This window comes from Schistocerca piceifrons, chromosome 8, assembly GCF_021461385.2.
Source record: "Schistocerca piceifrons isolate TAMUIC-IGC-003096 chromosome 8, iqSchPice1.1, whole genome shotgun sequence".
Lineage (NCBI taxonomy): Eukaryota > Metazoa > Arthropoda > Insecta > Orthoptera > Acrididae > Schistocerca > Schistocerca piceifrons.
This window is the reverse complement of record NC_060145.1, coordinates 240,877,629-240,897,987: the sequence shown is the minus strand read 5'-3', so window position 1 is coordinate 240,897,987 and position 20,359 is coordinate 240,877,629. Positions and strand designations below refer to the sequence as shown.

Here is a 20,359-nt window from a genome sequence, read left to right as displayed (position 1 = left end):
TATGGAAGACCAGGTTCACAAGCTAAGGACTGTTACATTTTATTCAAAAAAGTGAAAAGCGAGGCAATATAGTAGAGTGATAGTGGAGAATAAAACAATAAGTATGAACTATCAGAAAAAACCTACCTTTACCAAATATCAGAGCTAATGATGTTTACTTCAAGCGTCATTTATAGTTTTACAGTTTCAACACACATGAAATGTTCAACGGTGAAACAGTACTTTATACTTGCATTGAAGGTGCAAGGAATAAATGAGCGAATGAAGTTATTAGTTTATAGCTCAGTTATGTAAGTGAAATCCTCGATCCAAAAGAAGGGTCGTGCTGAGATAAAATATAACTACGCTGTGTTCTAATACCTTCACTATCTCGTTCGCACCATTAAGAGATTAGATAGGGTCAAACTAATATTTCCAATAAGAGAACACTGTTACTTGGAAAGTGATAAAAACTTTGCTTTGATAAAAAAGAAAACTGTTACAGAATTACCAAAGACTGGGTTAATGCTTTTGAAACCGCAAGAGTGAAGCGAAAGCTTTACAAAACCATTCCTGTTCAAGAAGAAATTACACGATATTAGGCTACCTTTTTAAAAGTATGCTACAAACAGAAGTGTTCTTTCAAGATACGACCGCTCAGAGAAGCTCTGGTTGTGAAAGACGATAAGTTGTTCACGTACAGGGTTACCTACAATGGAGCCTGGACACCAAAAGATTTGGAACGTTCTGTTAGTCTGCAAGTATACGTCAAACCTGAGTATCAACCGCAGGGATCTGACGACTTCTTACAGCCTCAACGAACATATAATTGTAAGTGTTTTGTAATATGAAGCTTGTTGTAAATAAATCAAGATTGTTTTTCCAATAAATCTTATGAAATGTACGCAGACCTTCAAAAACTTAAACCGTTTTGAGGCCAATATGGAAGAAGTTTTCATTCCAGCCTACCACATATTGGACGAAAATCAAAGACCAGCAAAAAGAAGTTCCCATTTCGTGGTAAAGATGTACTTTCTCTGCATGTTTTGTCTTTTTACCGTATAATTACGGCTGTTTGTTTTTTTCTAATGTATTTCTTGTACGAACATTAAATTTGGAACCATAATTATACTGGTTATAATCGACAGGAAAATTTTAAGTATATTTTGTAATCTTGAAAGTTTCTGTTTCCTGTCGCGAAAACTGTACGAAATGAGATTCATCCCTTTCTTTTCCGTGGACTCTTCAGTCATAAAAAACAATTCTCTGTCGCTGTCGTCAGTAGTAAAATCTATACAAACGAGTAATCTCAGTACCCTGTCGATTTCTGTATTCCCTGCTGCTATGTGGAGCCCACTCTGCATACAGTGTCTGTGCTCGGACTGATGCAGGAATAATTATGAGAGCTGGAACATGTCGTATATGGATTTAAGCGATGATAAAATTAAGTATTGTGCACAAGGATTTCATTTCTTTGGTTACACTGAAAGAGCCGTGATATTTCTCGAATATTTTTCTGTTGAAGTCCGACCCCAGAATTGTTTATGCTAATTGCGTCAGAGTGACTGTATGATACCTGTCACGACGACCATCCCTGTATGAATCATCCCCTTGACGATGTTACCGCATGTGCGAAACATGTAGCGAGGAAGGACAAGTATCATTTACAATGCGCTGCCCACGCAGCTTGAAGTATCGTCCGTGAACAGGACTCCGCACTTAACAGGGAGCGCCACAGACATCGGACCTAACGAGCAAACATCTTGGAAGTACTTTATACGTCGAGCAGACACTGTTTCATAATAATTGTGCTGTTTCGTAATAAGTAGGAAGTGGGCGATATTGCGTTACCAATTTAGCGACAGCTACGCAGAACATTTTCAAATTCCTCATGGTCAGAAGGATGTTATCATAATTTGAGAGCACCTGGTGTAATAACGTACATAAAAAGCTACGAGACTGGACGCCTACACAATGAGATACGAAGCTGTTCGGCAATCATGTTTGTTCTGGCAATCTGTACAGAGCGTTTCCTTCAGTTTCCTGCGTCATTACTGCCTGTAACAAATGGCTTCAGAATAAATTCATAGCTTCTACATACGTCAGATTTTGTCTATATAGATGAAGCACTGATTTCAAGAATAAAGCGTTGCCTCTTCTCTAATTAGGCATTTTGTACCTCCGTGCATTTCAGCTGTACTTGTATCGGTTGTTGTTCTTCCCCCTACAAGCTGGCAGTTTTTGAGCCGTTCCACTGCCTAGAAAATTAGCCAGTAGATTGTTACAGTGTTGTTTGTTATAGGATCTGTGAATCTCAAATGTTTTATTACTGGGACACCCGTCGTAAGGCTGTTTTACATCTCTTGCACTGAAAGTATTAACGATTTAGCAAAGGAGGGTGTTTGGAAAGATTAGTTCCAACTAATACAGATTCATTACAGCGATTTGAAAGTTAATTCTGAAATCTGCTTTTAATGGGGAAATCAGGAATGGTAAGAGTTTAAAGCAGCACAAATGAATACAACGCTGTTAGAGACGGCGATGGTTTGACAGAGTTAAACATCATCTACTGTGGACGGATGAAATTGCACCACAGTTTTGAAATTCAAGCAGGATCTAGAAGTTACTACGACCAGTTTATGTGAAGATTTCGTGCTCAGCTGTTATGTGAACACCATGTATCGCCTGAAGAGTAACTGGAATTTCTCGCAACCGGCAATGCTTTAAATAAATAAATTCGTAGCCAGTATGACCAACTGCTTAATTTTTGATGCAACCTGGATATTACTCATTTACATGGAATAACATATTATTTCCTCTTTTCTTCTTTTGTCTACTTGACGACTATCACCAGTTTTACTTATGTGATTTCCGGTATTTAGATTACTCTATAATCATGACTTAGAGCTGAAATCAGTATTTGTGTAATTAAAGCCTGTGGCTGTCATCCAGTAAATAAAAGAAGAAAATAATTTATTATATCAGACATGGCCTTTCTTAAAACTTACATTTACTTGTATTTAATGCAAAAATTTCTGATTCTGCAAGTTGTTATCGAGACTAAAATATCGTTCTATCATGCACAAAGCAGATGTGCGCACAAGATAGATGATTTCAAGAGTGACTGCTCTTCCCATAAGTGTTTCTGATTTTTTGTATCACTTTAAATTACATAATTAATTTGTTGAAGTCCTGACGAAGACAGACATACAATGTAGGACTGCATTAGAACGACAGCGGATTTAATCTTTGTTAAAGTATCATACAAAATAATGTCCAAACGGAACTTCCCATACATAATCCTGGCTGTGAGGTAATGTAGCCTAAAGACTTAAATAAACAACGACATTCCATCATGTATATAGATACATGCTTCTTCTTTAATGTTTTTCTATTGGAAGCGTTTAATGTCATTAAAGGCTTGCGTTTAAATTACATGGTTAAATTACGAAGCTGTAGATTATTAAAAACTTTCAGTTAGCCAAATCTTCACGGTGGTTCTTAACATTAGTAGTTCAGACTATTTCAGACATTTTATGAATAATATTAACACTGTAAAACTATAATATTTAATTATACTGAGTTATTTTATTTTACAGGATGTAAATACAATGTGCATCCTTGACTTCTCTCCATATCACAGGACCCATCGCCATAGAACCCTTGGAATGTGATGTAATGCTGCGTAATGTAAATAAATTAAACTCATAATAGTATTTTTATTCGAGCAGTACGTGATATTTATGTAATGTCTTATTTGACGGATATCTCCATCACATCGAAACAATGTAACTACAGCCAGAGGTACTACTGTGCCCCGAAAATTTGAGAAGCACTGCATTCATAATAAAGAGAAGTTCGATAAGTGCAATAACTGACGGATGCTGGAACCACCTAAATGTGCTAAGGATTTGAAGATGAAATAACAAATCATCAAATTCAAATTTTAGTGTATTTATTTTTTATTAAGCTCTGAAATAAAAAATTTAAATAATAAATAACAAAATAAATATAAGAATCAGCTGAATTATTCTTACAGTTTGAACGTTTTTATGTTTGATGAAGACGAGTACCGTGATTTATCACTGACGACAACGTTAAGCCTAATTTGTACTGAGTAAATAAAGAGCTTCATCTGTTTCTTGTCTCCGCGTGTGCGATATGTTCTCAGCGTTGTTTAGTTAAAGCCATTACACCTCTCCACAAAGAGACTGTAACGTGATTAGAGTCCCACAATAACTAAAAGATTTGCTGTAGTTGTTACAGGAAGCTTGTCCGTTACGGCACTAAGATGAATATGGTCTGTCGTGATGAAAAGCATTACACTTGGTTTGTGAAGACGTAATTTTCAGCGCTGAAGAGACTAGGGTACGGGCTGGGTAGCGACGTGCGACTTCTGGTTTGGCGATACTCCGTCCTCGACCTGAAACAAAGTGGCTCAGCATCACAGAACGTCATTACCTGCATAATAATACGTCTGGTTTTTTCGCTCAACAGAAAAAGTTACTCGACTACAGAAGAATCTTTTCAACACTTAAATGTGGATTAATCTGTATCGATAATACTTTCAGATACGTAGAAAACACCCCAATTCACACTTTCACCAGCATGTAACCTGAGTTTCTTAATTCGCTGGTATTCGGACATTTTTGTAATATCTTCTCCAAGTAGAACCACTGACCGCAGTGAAACTTATTCCTTGACGTCACCCTGTCCCAGCTTATTGGTGTTCCGAACTGGAAAGTAGCTGATTGGTTGACTTTTCTTGATCTCATAAACTATTTTTAAGGAATACGCACTGTGACATGCTTTAGTTGACTATTCAGATTCCATTAAAGCTATGTTTGATAATGGTCCTAAAGTACCCATTTCCTTCTCCCGACTTACATGTGAGATATGATGCTACCTCATATTATTAGAAAAGTCATGAGCTTTCCAAGTGTATAGACATAATTTACAGCTTAGTGATTATAGAATGAAGCGTCCTGATTGAATGACACTATGAATTTTAGAAAGCTTTGTGACTTTGCAGATTCGTCTTGGTGCCTTTCCGATTATTTCCATAATTGTAACGTCGTACCCATTGCACAAATATAAAATGTACATATACACACTTACACACACACACACACACACTTACACACACACACACACACACACACACACACACACACACTTAACGAAATATTTAAATAAAGAAGACAAAGACACTGTTTTGGTACAGTGAAAATAACGCTTGGTAGAAGTAGATAATAAAATGAATAGAATAATACTATAAAAAATTGACACAGTAATACTACAAGAGTTCCGAATAGTATTGATGCTTAACAAACACAAGAAGCCTGCAGGTTATACCAGAATAAATACTGGACTTGTAAACAGTTCGCCAAAGAATACCAAACTATGAATTGCTATTTCTTGAACATATGCTAGGATAATGGTTCCAGACTGATATAATTCCACACTAGAATAGGACATAGTCCACATATATCCAGTTTTATGCATTTATTGTTGTTGACACTGGGAATTACCTGTGTATTTATCCAGCGAACTATCAAGGAGCCCATTGTGTGCGAGCTCTCAAAAGGCTAGTGATCTTTACGGCATTCGACTGCCCACATATTGTCTACGATGGCAATACATATACAACAACAGTTACCGACGTTGACATTTCGCCAGATAGGAACCCCTAGGAATTCCGCAGTGCGAAAGAAGTGGCATATTACCGTGTCTGTAATATGAGTCAGTGGAATATATGGTGTTGTATATGGTCGACTGTGCTGACAATGTAAATGAGGAGTACAATAATGACGATATGTGGTTAACAATTGAAAGTGATACTGAAACAAGTGTCGAGCCATGTAATTAATCATCATTGTTAGACGGGGAGGCACAAATCCCGCCTCCAGTGAAACACAGTAAAGGACAAATCGTAATCGAAGGAGCAAGTACTGAACATAATTACGTAAATGAAAGATCATCCACAGCATAGTAAAAAAAATAATTATGAACAGATACGAGTAAGTCCACAGCAATAAGACCGTGTAGTGCATCAAAAAAACTACGGATATTCAAGGGAGGACAAGGAGCACTTCTTACAAAAACAAGTGTTTGCGTTTTTCAAGGATGGTCGACACAATTTGCAGGATGTGCATGATAGTGACCTACTGCGTTATGTACATAAAACTGCACGAGAAGTAGATTACAGTGATTTCAAGGGAGGGAGTGGGTGGTTGCATAACTTTGAACAGTACTAAAGAATTGGAAGTTGTATGAGAACGAAATTTCAGACAATGCGTTAACTTGACCATGCACAGCAAACTGCGGAAACGGCCCGACAATTTGTTGCTGAGATAAACAAACTCATCCCATCGGTCAGTAAGGAACTTTTTCCCACTCCGACCAGTCGGGATTTGAAAAGGAAGTGCGTATGAAAGGTACCCTGCAAATTAGAAGTACCAAGATAGTCGTATCAAGAGCAACTAAACTCAATGCCTTAACGCATTCGTATACAATTCTGCCAATTGTTAATCTGAATGGTAAATTGGCTGGAAGGTTATTTATTGTGCTACAAGAAGTTCGGGGTCTTGCAAGGACAGCAGGGAATATTTGCGCAACTATAAGAAAGAGTGGAAAAATGGGCACAAGAGAACTATAACTACGGTATGAGCACTGCTTTTGGCCTATATCTGTCCAAAATAAACTGCTTTTACTTGAATCCTGGTCTGCGTATAAAAATTATACTCATTTAGAGCAAACCCTGAAAAGTACGTGACATTGTAGTCCATTCGACCTGGAACCACAGGACAAATTCAGTCTCCTTGCTAAAAAATATACTATCGCACCACCCGCAAGTACACCTTAAAGGATAGTCTGTTTCACTATAAACTTCACGATGTATTATTTCGCATTACGTTGCATACCGTCACATTCCATCAGTTCACATCAACTCGTTACACTAATATGGTTCTACACGCATTGTTTTTAGAGTGGATTCCTACCTGAAAGTCCTGCATGTTTTGCAACGCCTATGGAGTTCGCTCTTGTTAGTACGAACCTTTGTGATCACTGTGGCGCGCCAGTCTTAGTTCGGTGTTCATGTGCAAGTGAATGGTTTGTTTTGAACATTTCTTGAATGTCGACGATGTCCATTCTGCGTAATACATACATCCTGGACACCAATTTTCTGTAACCTTCCTTATGCACATGGTGAGTCACTAGTAGCTAATATTTTGCCTGTTGCAACTTTAAGAGAACACCTTCAAATGAGCCTTATTAAGCATTCAACATGCAACCTCTCATTCAAGGGGTTCCCTGTAAGACAGAGCGCTGTTAGAAAAAGGCCAAGTTCATTCACATAATGTATACATTATCATGATGGTATGAAATCAGGTACACTCTCCTTTTTCTCTGTCGGACGTCGGCCGAAGTGGCCGTGCGGTTCTAGGCGCTGCAGTCTGGAACCGCGAGACCCCTACGGCCGCAGGTTCGAATCCTGCCTCGGGCATGGATGAGTGTGATGTCCTTAGGTTCGTTAGGTTTAACTAGTTCTAAGTTCTAGGGGACTAATGACCTCAGAAGTTGAGTCCCATAGTGCTCAAAGCCATTTGAGCCTCTGTCGGACTATTTTAATTGATTTACTACCTTTCCGTCACTGGTGTGAGACAGCGTTATCAGCAACTAACAAAGTTTGGAAGAGACTTCATTGTGGATCTCCAATTGGCTGACTAGTGACATCGTGCATATGCGATTTGCGGAGCATTCGGATGTGACAGTGGACCGGTGTTGGCCTGAATGGGAACGTGAGAGCAAGTAAACACGTCGATAAGATTCCGGTCGACCACGTATGTGCCCATAAGAGAGTAACACCGTATTTTACACCATGCACATTGAAACCTCTACAAACCCCGCGTCTTCCATCCGAGATCGCCTAATTGACGCCCTGCAGCGTTCTGTGTGATCCCGCACCATTGGTCAGGGACTGGCAGCAGGCGGCGGTAGGGAATTACAGGCCCATGCGACGCTACTGTTAACGCCACAAGACAAACACCTGCGTTTGTAGTGTTGCCGCAACCGGGAAACACGGACTGCTGACGAATGGCGTCACTTTGGCCTCAGCGATGAATCGGGGTTCTACACTGCCACGGATGATCATCGTCGGCGAGCATGACGGCGACGTGGGAGAGGTCCCATTCTTCCAAAGTGTTGGTGAGGCACAGCGGTGTTCTGATTGTAAAGCTTTTCTTTTTTCGTACACATCAGTACCTTTCCTTCGCAACAAGTGGCTGTACATGTCGAATGTAGTTGATTGTAATGAGAGCATGGGAAACTTAGTGCTATGATATCGATGAAATAGGATGAGATGTGATTGGAAAGTTTTAAGAATGGATCCGCTACTGATTACTGGTTTGGCGGGCAGGTACACGGAGGGTGGGAGTGAGTCATTGCCTTGTCCTTGAACGCCTTCTGACAGGAACCTGCGTTTTCTTTATTGAGTTTGTTGTGGTAGCTGGTTGAGTGCGGGCCTGTTAGGGCTTGTTGCCGGATTCTGTCTGCGCGAAAATGTACGTAAAAATGGAGCAACGAGTTTGTGTGAAATTTTGTTGTAAAACCGGGAACTCAGCTTCTGAGACTTACAAACTATTAAAGACATCATTTGGAAATAACTGTATGAGCCAGTCAAATGTTTTTGTCAGGTTCAACAGATTTAAAAACGGCCGCGAGTGATTTGAAGATGAATCACGGTCCGGTCTTCCTTCCACCTCAAAAACGAATGAAAATGTTGAGAAAGTTCATGACTTAGTGCTCTCTGATCGTAGATTGCAATTATGGAGATGGCTGATGAACTTCATTTAAGTTTCTATGCAGTTCAGGCAACTTTAACTGAAGATCTGAACAGGTGTCGAGTGTCCGCGAAATTAATTCCAAAAGTGTTGTCAAATGACCGGAGACAATACTGGCTTGAAGTGTGCCAAGAACTGATTAATCACACTAAAAATGACCCAGGTATGTTAAATAGGGTAAATACAGGTGACGAATCGTGGCTATATGGATATGGTTCTGAAACCAAAGTGCAGTCTTCGCAGTGGAAGACTCTAGGTTCACAACGACCGAGAAAAGCATGGCAAAGTCGGTCGAAGGTGATGACAGTGTTGGTGATTTTTTTCGATTCTACTGGTATTGTGTATCACGAATTTACCCCTGGACGACAGACACCCAGGAATATTACAAATGTGTCCTTGAGCGTTTGCGTGAAAAGGTGCAGAAGAAAAGGCCTGCATTGTGGAAAAACAGGAGTTGGGTGCTACACCACGACAATGCTCCGGCGCATCGTGCCTTCTCCATCGTTGAATTTGTGACCAAATTCAAATTTCCAGTGCTTCCACAACCGCCATATTCCAAGGATTTGGCCTCTGCAGACTTCTACATGTTTCTTAAACTGGAATTTTCACTGAAAGGGAAGCGATTTGATTCGATTGAAGATATCCAGGCAAACACGAAACACGGAGAGCGTCCTTAACACACTTCAGGAAAAAAATTTCCAGGAACGTTTCCAAAAGTGGAAACACCGTTGGAGTCTGTGTGTTCGGTGCGAAGGCGACTATTTTGAAGGATATGCACCACAGTAGCATGTATGTGCCACCATTGTACAATTAGAAGCCCATACTTAAAACTTTCCAATCATACCTCGTAGTGGCCACGCAGTTTAATGCCCCAACCGACCAGCGGATCACGAACAACAGTGACATACGTCCTCACAACATTAGACACTGTGGAAAAGGCGGAATTTAATACAGGATACTGCCACGTAGCTTGGTGATCAGAAACTTGCTTCAACAACCTCCCCTTCCGAAGCTAGCTCATTACGGACGACAAAAATTTCTGCCACCTCTTGGATTGTAAGCTGTCGCTACCGAGTCAAGTGTCACTGCTGAAACTGATGTTAGAGACCTTCGGCACCGAGTCGGATAATGCGCATATCTTCCCCCATTCTTGTCCAGAGACAGCTAAAAGTTAATTTAGCGTTCTCAGCGGACAGCGAATTGTAGCTCGAAATAATCGCACGCTACCGTAGGCGTAGCTTGTGCGAATTCCAGGCGTGTCATAAGTGCTACTCTCACTGCGCGTCGCTGGAAATCCCTCTGGTAATGGTGGGTGCATCGGCAACTCATAGAACACCGCCAGCTGCACCGCGAGCAACACTTTGCTCTGTACATGTATAAACAATGATTCATACTTATACACAGAGTTTTCAATTTTTTAACTTGAGATACATTGTTATAGAATAAAATTAAATGTAGTTTCATCCCCCTATTCCGACAGATGTTTTCGGGACATTTTTCTTAGTTGTAAGGCAAATTCAGGTACTGGAAATCCGCTCCCAAATACACTGACGGAAAAAAGCCGCATCACCAAAAAGTAATTGATGTAGAGTAATGAAATGTCGGGATTACATAGGTCTAGGTAACATATTTAATTATCTGCCTCGTGATGACTGGGTGTTGTGTGCTGTCCTTAGGTTAGTTAGGTTTAAGTAGTTCTAAGTTCTAGAGGACTGATGACCATAGATGTTAAGTCCCATAGTGCTCACAGCCATTTGAACCATTTTTTTAACATATTTAAGTAATTAACATTGCAAGATCCTACGTTAATCTAAGCGCGCGATAGGCCATTGCAAATGTGAAATTCTGGTACATTAATAATCGGTGTAATCGCCAGAATGTTGAATGCAAGCATGCAAACGTGCATGCATTGTGTTGCATAGGTGCCGGATGTAAGTTTGTGTTAATGTTGGTTGTGGATGACGCTGTAGTTGTTGTCCGATAATGTCCCATATGTGCTCGACTGAAGACAATCGAGTAGGTGAAGCTAAATGTCGACACATTGTAGAGCATTTCGGATTGCAACAGCGGTATGGCGGCGAGCTTACACTGTTTGGAAACAATCACCTGGAATGCTATTCATGAGTGACACACATTAGGTCGAATCATCAGACTGACATACAAATTGGCAGTCAGGGTGCGTGGTATAACGACGAGAGTACTCCTGCTGTCATACGAAATCGCACCCCAACTACAGATGTAGGTCCAGTGTGTCTAGCAAGCTGAGACGTACCGCCTTATAACCAACACGCGACCATCAGTGGCACCAAAGCAAGACAATCTTTCATCAGAAAACACAACAGATCTCCATCCTGTGTTCCAATGAGGTCTCGCCTGACACCACTGAAGCGGCAAATCGAATGTACGCTACAGGGCGCCTGACTCGGAGCTATCCTTGAAATAACCGATTTGTAACAGTCGGTTGTGTCACTTTGGTACCAACTGCTACTCAAATTGCTGCTGCAAATGCAATACGATGTGCCAGAGCCATACACGAAACACGATGCTCTTCTCACTTAGTAGCGCCATGTGGTCGTGCAGAGCTCTGTTTTCTTGTGACAGTGCATTCTTGTGATCATGGCTGCCAGCAGACACGGACAATGACTACCTTCCTGCCAAATCCTTCTGCAGTGTCGCAAAAGGACCATACATGTTCTCGTAGCCCTATTACACGACCTCGTTTAAGCTCAGTGAGGTGTTGATAATGGCGTCTTTGTCGCCTTGAACGCATTCTTGGCTGCCATCAATTCACCACGGCCTATCTCGAAGGTAACTAACGTTCTCGACCGTTACAGTGTGTAGTTAAAACAAACCTGATTTGAATCCTCACAGTGACGCTACTAGTGACACTCTTACCTGATTGGCGCGAAATCTGAACAGACATCATCTTTCAGATGTAAAAACACGCCTACCAACTATTATTTATCCACCTAGAGAAGGATAATTAAGAATCTAATTACAAGACTATCATAACATCACTAGCTGCTGGTGTGAGTAGGAACGTTCAGAAATATGGAAAGAAATATCTGCTTAGTAAGTGCGAGAAGAAACACGTTTCAGATTAGGTGAGCGTTCAACATCAAACATTCGAATCTGGGACAGAAAATGTTCAGTGTAAATCGATGAAGCTTAATAGTACTGTACGATAGGGCTACGCTTTATACAGACGTGTTCGAAGTGAAACTGTGGGGGATGAGAAAGGTCATCCGTCTGTCAACAAAAGCATTACAACGCTGCTCCGAAAGTAAAGAGAGATCCATCACAGTTTTAAACGTAGCTGAATGGGAGATATGAACGAAGACGAAATTAGTGTCAGGAGAGGCATGTGTGAAGCGTTCAACGGAGCTAAAGTAAAATTCTGTGTACCGGTCTGATAAAAACTTCCAAGAGGTTTTTGTCCCCGGTTATCAGTAAATGGATCGAAGTCGTCTACCAAACGACTCAGTAAACGTACTATTACCGAAGCCGGGCATCATAGAAAGAAGTACGAAATCCTAAATTCGCCTGCAGTTGATAGTGACGTATGTACGCTAAGCTATGGAGCAAGTCATCGACGTAAAGAAATATGAAGTACAGTTTCATATTTTTGTATGGGATTTATTGTCTCACAATTAAAATAAAAATGTGTTCAAACTCTGTATTTCTGACCATGGATTTCGGAACATTCCCTTTGATTGTAAGACACAATGCTGCAACTTCAAACGCCGTCAGAAATATTACCATTTGGGACTCCCTTGGCCTCACTGTCAATTCGCCTGATATTTGGCTGAAAAGTCGATGACTGTGCAAGGGGGCAGAGCTCGAACTGCACCGTCAGCCTTTAAGAACGAGCCAAAAATAGCTGATAACAAGTGATATGTTTACCGTGGATGCTATCTAAACCTTCTTCCTACATCAGTTACAGGGTAATGGCTACAAATATGTTTCGCTTGGACTGCTCTTCGTTGCCTCGTTCATCATTGTGGTATTGGAATTTGTGCTACCGACTGTTGTTGCTCGAAATTACCCTGCATCAGATGCCTCTTCAGCTTAGTCGACTTTGCTGTTCTATTGTTGTCATTGTATCTGTATGGTTCAAATGGCTCTGAGCACTATGGGACTTAACTTCTGAGGTCATCAGTCCCCTAGAACTTAGAACTACTTAAACCTAACTAACCTAAGTACATCACACATATCCATGCCCGAGGCAGGATGCGAACCTGCGACCGTAGCGGTCGCGCGGCTCCAGACTGTAGCACCTAGAACCGCTCGGCCACCCCGACCAGCTTGTATCTGTATCCACACCCCCGGAGCTTCTACTACGCTATCGCAATAAACTTGTATTAGTGCAAAAACCAGGTTAACGAGACTTCCCGGCAGACTAAAACGGAGTGCCAGATCGGGATACGAAGCCGAAACCTTTGATTTCACGTGCATCCTGTGTAAGGAAGGAATTGCGCAAAGCATGCGGGAGAACTTATGTGATGACGAAATAAATCTCGGCTGAACAGCCTGGTGTGAGTGTACAAAGGACACAATATTTTGGCAATCGACTTTGTTTCCAGGTGTGCTGATGTACTGCCAAGGGACGGCAGACGTGAGGTATATATCAGTCCATCAACAAAGGAGGTGGCTTACAAAACACTCGTTCGACCTATACTTGAGTATTGCTCATCAGTGTGGGATCCGTACCAGATCGGTTTGACGGAGGAGATAGAGAAGATCCAAAGAAGAGCGGCGCGTTTCGTCGCAGGGTTATTTGGTAACCGTGATAGCGTTACGGAGATGTTTAATAAACTCAAGTGGCAGACTCTGCAAGAGAGGCGCTCTGCATCGCGGTGTAGCTTGCTCGCCAGGTTTCGAGAGGGTGCGTTTCTGGATGAGGTATCGAATATATTGCTTCCCCCTACTTATACCTCCCGAGGAGATCACGAATGTAAAATTAGAGAGATTAGAGCGCACACGGAGGCTTTCAGACAGTCGTTCTTCCCGCGAACCATACGCGACTGGAACAGGAAAGGGAGGTAATGACAGTGGCACGTAAAGTGCCCTCCGCCACACACCGTTGGGTGGCTTGCGGAGTATAAATGTAGATGTAGATTAGTCTCCCCCCTCCCTCGGGCGCTCCCTCCGCCGTCCGCGCCGCGGGAGCTCTCTCGGCTATCCGCGCCGGGGTTTGACGCCCGACTTGTGGCACAGCGTCTGGGTGTTCCCTCGTAGGTCTGCGCCCAGGGAGGTTTCCTGGCGGCGTTTTGGAGGTTCCTCCCCCTGCTCTCGAAGTCAGTACGTTTTTGGGATATTTCTATTTTCTCCTTAATCCGAGTAATGGCTGGTTCCAACGCTTGGTTAAGAGAATAGCCGCTGTCACGATTCAATTCAGGTTTTCTTACTCTGATCTCTATAGCCTCTTTGATGATACAGTCGTTTGTATACTCACACCAGGCTTTTCACCCGAGATTTACTTCGTCATGAAATACGCCTGGAGAAATTGAAGAATCACAGCTTATGTGATGTTTAGAAATTCGGAAAGAGGCGCTGGTGCAAGTAACGCTGTGAGGGTGGATCGTGACTTCGGCCTGGATAAGTCAGTCGGCAAGAGCACTGCCCGAGAAAGGCGAGGTTCTGGGTTCGAGTCCTGTTCTGGTATACAGTTTCATTCTACGAGCGAAGTTTTAAAACAGCGCACAATCTGCTGAAGAGTGAACTCCGTCTGTGACGACTGTGCTTCATCGGAGGAGTAAGTGACACGTGGGAGGAGGCTGGGGAAGGCAAAGAGACGCACCTGTAGCCCGCGTCGTCGGCGACGTAGTGGACGACCCGGACGACGCCGTCCGGCTGCAGGAGGCCGTAGCTGCCGGTGACGGTTCCGTTGGCATGTCGCTCCTCCTGGCGGAAGTGCGTGTTGCCCGTGGCGGCGTCCTCCACGTCGTAGCCCCAGGCGTACGTGCCCGGCCCGTGCGGCTCCACCTCGTGGTACGACGTGCTGCCCTCCGCCAGGCTCAGCGGCGACGCCCGCGTCGGCGACTGCACAAGCACGGCAAAGCGTGGTTTAGTGTCACTGCGACGTGAATATCTTCACAGGGCACGGTTACGCTACAGCTTCGTTGCATGCAAATGGCCATAGTGACACTGTGGAGAACAAACAAGCCCCCTGAGTCTTAGTGGAGCATTTAAACTGCTCCATCGCTCCTCGCTTCACTGCACGCGCCAATCCTCGACTGACGAAAATATGTGGCTGACAAAGCCCCGGCATATTGCCTTAAGGAAACACACTGACCGTTACCTGCAACGCTCTGCAAGGCTTAAAGAAGAGATAGTTAAAATAACAAAGTGACGTAGCATATTAACTACTCGGTGGACATCAGTGAATGTGAGGGAGCGTGTTGCCAAAGAACTCCCAGTCGCTCAAAGAAAGCTGAACCTCAAATCGCTTAAGGTCATCATGACTGTAGCGCCAAATGGGCATGGGCCCGCAACACGAGGCAGTTGAAGGAACGGTTGGGGTTGTTTGGGTAGTTTGGGGGAGGAGACCAGACAGCGAGGTCATCGGTCTCGTCGCATTAGGGAAGGATGGGGAAGGGAGTCGGCCATGCCCTTTCAAAGGAACCATTCAGGTATTTGCCTGCAGCGATTTAGGGAAATCACGGGAAACCTAAATCAGGACGACCGGACGCAGGATTGAACCGCCGTCCTTCCGAATGCGAGTCCAGTGTGCTAATCACTGCGCCACCTCGCTCGGTGAAGGAACGACAAAAGGCAGTCCTTCTCAGTGAGTGAGCACTTACGGTGCACCGTGAGGGTTTTCTTCATTATACCACACACTGAAGCACCAAATAAGCTGGTATAGGCATGCGTATTCAAATATAGAGGTATGTAAACAGGCAGAATACGGCGCTGCGGTCGGCAACGTCTAAATAGACAAGTGTCTGGAGCAGTTGTTAGATCGCTTACTGCTGCTACAATGAAAGCTTATCAAGATTTAAGTGAGTTTGACAGTGGTGTTATAGTCGGCGCACGAGTGATGGGGCACAACATCTCCGAGGTAGAGATGGAGATTTTCCCGGACGACCATTTCACGAGTGTGCCGTGAATATCCGGAATCTGGTAAAACATCACCATCATCGCTGCGGCCGGAAGAAGATCTTGCAACAACGAGACCAACGACGACAGAACAGAATTGTTGAACGTCACCGCAAATTGCTGTAGATTTCAATGCTGTGCCATCAACAAGTGTCAGCGTGCGAACCATTCAGCGAAACGGCATCGATATGGGCTCTTGGAGGCGAAGGCCCACTTATGTACCTTTGATTGCCGACACAAAGCTTTACGCCTCGCCTGGGTACGTCAATACCGACATTGGACTGTTGAGAGGAAACATGTTGCCTGGTCGGACGCGTCTCGTTTCAAATTGTATCGAGTGGATGGAAGCGTATGGAGACAACCTCATGAATACATGGACCCTGCATGTCACCAGGGCACTGTTCAAGCTGATGGACGCTCTTTAATAGTGTGGGGCGTGTGCAGTTGGTGTGATACGTCTAGGTACGACTCTGACAGATGACTCGTACATAAGTATCCTGTCTCATCAACTGCATCCATTCATGTCCATTGTGCATTCCGACGGACATGGGCAATTTCAACGACACCTCAAAAGTCCTGAATTGCTACAGAGTGGCTCCAGGAATACTCCTCTGACTTTAATCACTTTTCGCTGTCCACCAAAGTCCCCAGACATGAACATTATTGAACATATCTGTGATACCTTGCAAGTTACTGTTCAGAAGAGATCTCCACTCCCTCGTACACTTACAGATTTATGGGCAGCCCTGCAGTGTTCATGGTGTCGATTCCCTCCAGTACTAATTCAGACATTAGTCGAGTCCATGCCACATCGTGTTGCGGCACTTCTGTGTGCCAGCGGGAGCCCTTCACGATATTAGGCAGGTATACCAGTTTCTTTGGCTCTTCAGAGTAGTTAAAGTAACAAGGTAACACTGCATATTAACTACTAGGTGGAAATGAATGAAAGTGCGGGAGCGTGTTGCCAAAGGTATCTCAGACGTGTACTGAAATCTGGACGTGAAATCGCGTGAAGTCAGCGTACCTATAGCGTCAAATGAGACTGCCACGCAACACGAGGCAGTAGAAGGAACGTCAAAAGGCAGTGCTTCTCAGTCAGTGAGCAGTTATGGTGCACTGTGGTGGCGTTCTTCATTATACAATAGAACAGGGATAACATCTGGATGACTTTAGACTGGGAAGCCTCACAAAAAATTGGAAAACGGATGAAGTGTGACGAGTAGACCAGGAATTTGGCTTTGCTCACAGCATTGGTTGACGTTCCGAAACGCGTGAGAGGAGGTGGTCTACCATTGTCATCTACAGCAGCAGACGTCCGCTACGTTGTGCAACGGGCAACAGGGGACCCACGTCAAAGGGCGAGTCGCATTACAACCACGTTTGTCCTCACTGAAAGATACGCAGGCGCGCGATCCACAATGGCACGGCGAATGCACCACTGGTCTCTTTGTCCGATGACCAATAGGTTTTGTACCGTCAGTAGGTTTGTGTGCTCTTCTTGAATGAAATGGAGGCTTTTGCTTAAATTCCCCATGGAATCTTGCTCTTTCACTTCTCAAAAATCAGAGGGACGTAGTTGATGCTACCTCATCAGTTGGTTATTAGTATTCACAGTTCATTATCACGAACTGCGACATAATCGCGTGTACAAACAGTGATCCAATACTGTAAAATGCTTTTTTATTCCAGTCTCTGATCACAAATGAATTCTTTAGACGATGACCCGTTTCACTCTGCAATGACCATCCTCAGATCTTTTTTACACCATGTCCTAAAGTGATACGGCCATAATGGCATCGTCAAAACATATAAATATAATCAGCATAGCATCGTCACATAGATTTAAAATATGGTGTGGAATAGGCCACATCGTCCACATAGTTGGCAATAATCACTATGTGGACGATGTGGCCTATTCTACACCATATTTTAAATCTATGTGACGATGCTATGCTGATTATATTTATATGTTTTGACGATGCCATTATGGCCGTATCAGAGTAGTTGGCAATAATCACTATGTGGACGATGTGGCCTATTCTACACCATATTTTAAATCTATGTGACGATGCTATGCTGATTATATTTATATGTTTTGACGATGCCATTATGGCCGTATCACTTTAGGACATGGTGTAAAAAAGATCTGAGGATGGTCATTGCAGAGTGAAACGGGTCATCGTCTAAAGAATTCATTTGTGATCAGAGGCTGGAATAAAAAAGCATTTTACAGTTGATTATTCCTGACGTTGGCCATCATTGGCGTGTGGTTAAACCAATCGAAATTTCGGCGGATGTCGAAGACGTCACCCAGCTGCATTTGCGCAAGTTATCTGAACACTGTATATGCAGGGAGAAACTCGGGTTCGGGATGTTAGGCTTTTTTGTATTCAGAACTGCGACCATCGCCGCCCGTCACGAAACTTGCACTTTGATTTACTGCTTCTAGCCATGCTGTTATTAGACTGCTGCTTGTTACTCCATCTGTCAGGCATCATATGCAAACAGTAGTGACTGTTGTAAGATAGGGAAGTAATTTACAGAGCAAAAATTATTAGTGAAGGTTTTATACAAACATCTAGTCCAGCCTTATCTGAATATGAATCTACTTGAGATCAGTATCAGGCAGACCATCACAACTGCATCACTTTGGATAGTATTATATGTAGCAAATGTTAAAAATTCATGCTTCCGTTTCACTTACTTTACTTTTACTCGGTAAAATATTGGTATGATTAAGTACCCGAAGTAGATGTAGCTAATAAACGATGAAATGTAAGCGGCTATCAAAAAGATTCCGTCTGAGAGCGTTGGTGCAATGTACATGCAACGCAGCGAGACTCCGATGTGGGTATATAATCACCGACATGTAGGCAAGGGATTAGTGTGGCATTTGTGAATTTCCGACGTGCGAGTGCGGGAGATGCTGAAACGTGAACAGTAGCAACGTTATTACCAAAAGCGTCTGAAAATGACCAATGTGCCGTTACTCTTTTACTATTTCATTGGCTGACCAAGGACAAACAACGGCAGACATCGCTCGGAGAAATGCACGTGTATGGGGCAACATGTCCACCGTCATGGATTGGTACGACAAGGGACGCTGCTGTTTAACGACAACTCACGTCCCCACATCGCAAATGTCGAAAAGCGGAAGTTACGGTAACTCAAGTTGAAGACGAGCACACACCCGATGGACCTACCTTTACACAAGCGATTATCGCGCCTTTGGTACCTCAAGAAAAAAAAAAAAAAAAAGCCTTGAAGAGGACACGATCTGTATCGGACGACGATGCGCAGCAGACAGTTACGAACTTCTCCACGCAGCAGGGCACGGTGTTTTACCAAATGGGTATCTCCATTCTGGTGCGTCGGTGGAATTATTGCCTCAGTGCTCACGGCGATTTGGCCTGATTGGCGTTCCCATTCTTGATTGTACTGCCTTAGAACGGCAACTGTTTGGTCACCGTTTGTATTATCAGACAATCGCTCTTCGAACAAAATTGCATGTTGTATCGTACTTTCAGTTCTTTAACTATTTCTGTTTCAGCAATACTTATGATAGAGCGAAAAGTTTGATTTTATCCATTGTCGTTAGAGAGCATTATAGTTGTTTTCGTAAATTACGCAGTAGTAAATACTGCAACCAACCAGGAGTTTTTTTTAGAAATGATTTCATTGTACCGTTTCTGGTTTTGGGCCTGGGCGCATCGTCAGACGGCAGCATTGATTTCTTGGCAGTTTCTACGTTTTTGTCTTCTTGAAAAACTCTCGTTTTCACATCGCAGACTGCGATTTGATTCAAGACTTTCTTGCAAATAGAACTCAACACGTTCCTCTTAAGGGGACTAAATCGAAAGATATAAAGGTAATGTCCGGAATTCCACAGGGAAGTGTGAGAGGACCTTTGCTGATCACAATAGATATATAAATGATCTAGGAGAAAGCGTCGGATGCTCTTTAAGGCTATTCGCAGATGATGCGATTGTCTATACCAAAGTAGCAACGCCAGAAGATAGTAAGAATTTGCAGAACGACCTGCAGAGGATTGATGAATGTTGCAGACACTGGCAGTTGACACTGAACGTAAATAGATGTGACATACTGCTCATTCATACGAAAAGAAATCCACTACTGTACAGCTACACTATTGATGATAAACATCTGGATACAGAGTCTGCCGTAAAGTATCTAGGCGTTACTATCCAGAGCAACCCTAAGTGGAATGACCATATAAAACAGATAGTGGGAAAAGCAGACACAAGACTCAGATTCATCGGAAGAACCTTAAGGAAATGTAACTCATCCACGAAAGAAGTGGCTTATAAGGCGATTGTTCGCCCCATTATTGAGTATTGTTCATCTACCTGGGATCACTATCAGGTAGGGCTGTTAGAGGAGACAGAGAAGATCCAACGAAGAGCAGCGAGTTTCGTCAC

General features: G+C 43.0%; 1 protein-coding gene across 1 annotated transcript in view; it reads right to left on the bottom strand.

Annotated features, from left to right (window-relative positions):
* Positions 1 to 3,920: 3,920 nt before the first annotated feature.
* Positions 3,921 to 20,359, bottom strand: part of LOC124711877 (cuticle protein 18.6-like) — a 185,899-nt gene continuing 169,460 nt past the window's right edge. The window contains exons 2-3 of the mRNA XM_047242116.1: positions 14,623 to 14,864; positions 3,921 to 4,402 (exon numbers count right to left, since the gene is read on the bottom strand). Coding sequence (XP_047098072.1) covers positions 4,300 to 4,402; positions 14,623 to 14,864 — 345 coding nt within the window. The 3' untranslated portion in view covers positions 3,921 to 4,299. The remainder of the gene's footprint in view (positions 4,403 to 14,622; positions 14,865 to 20,359) is intronic.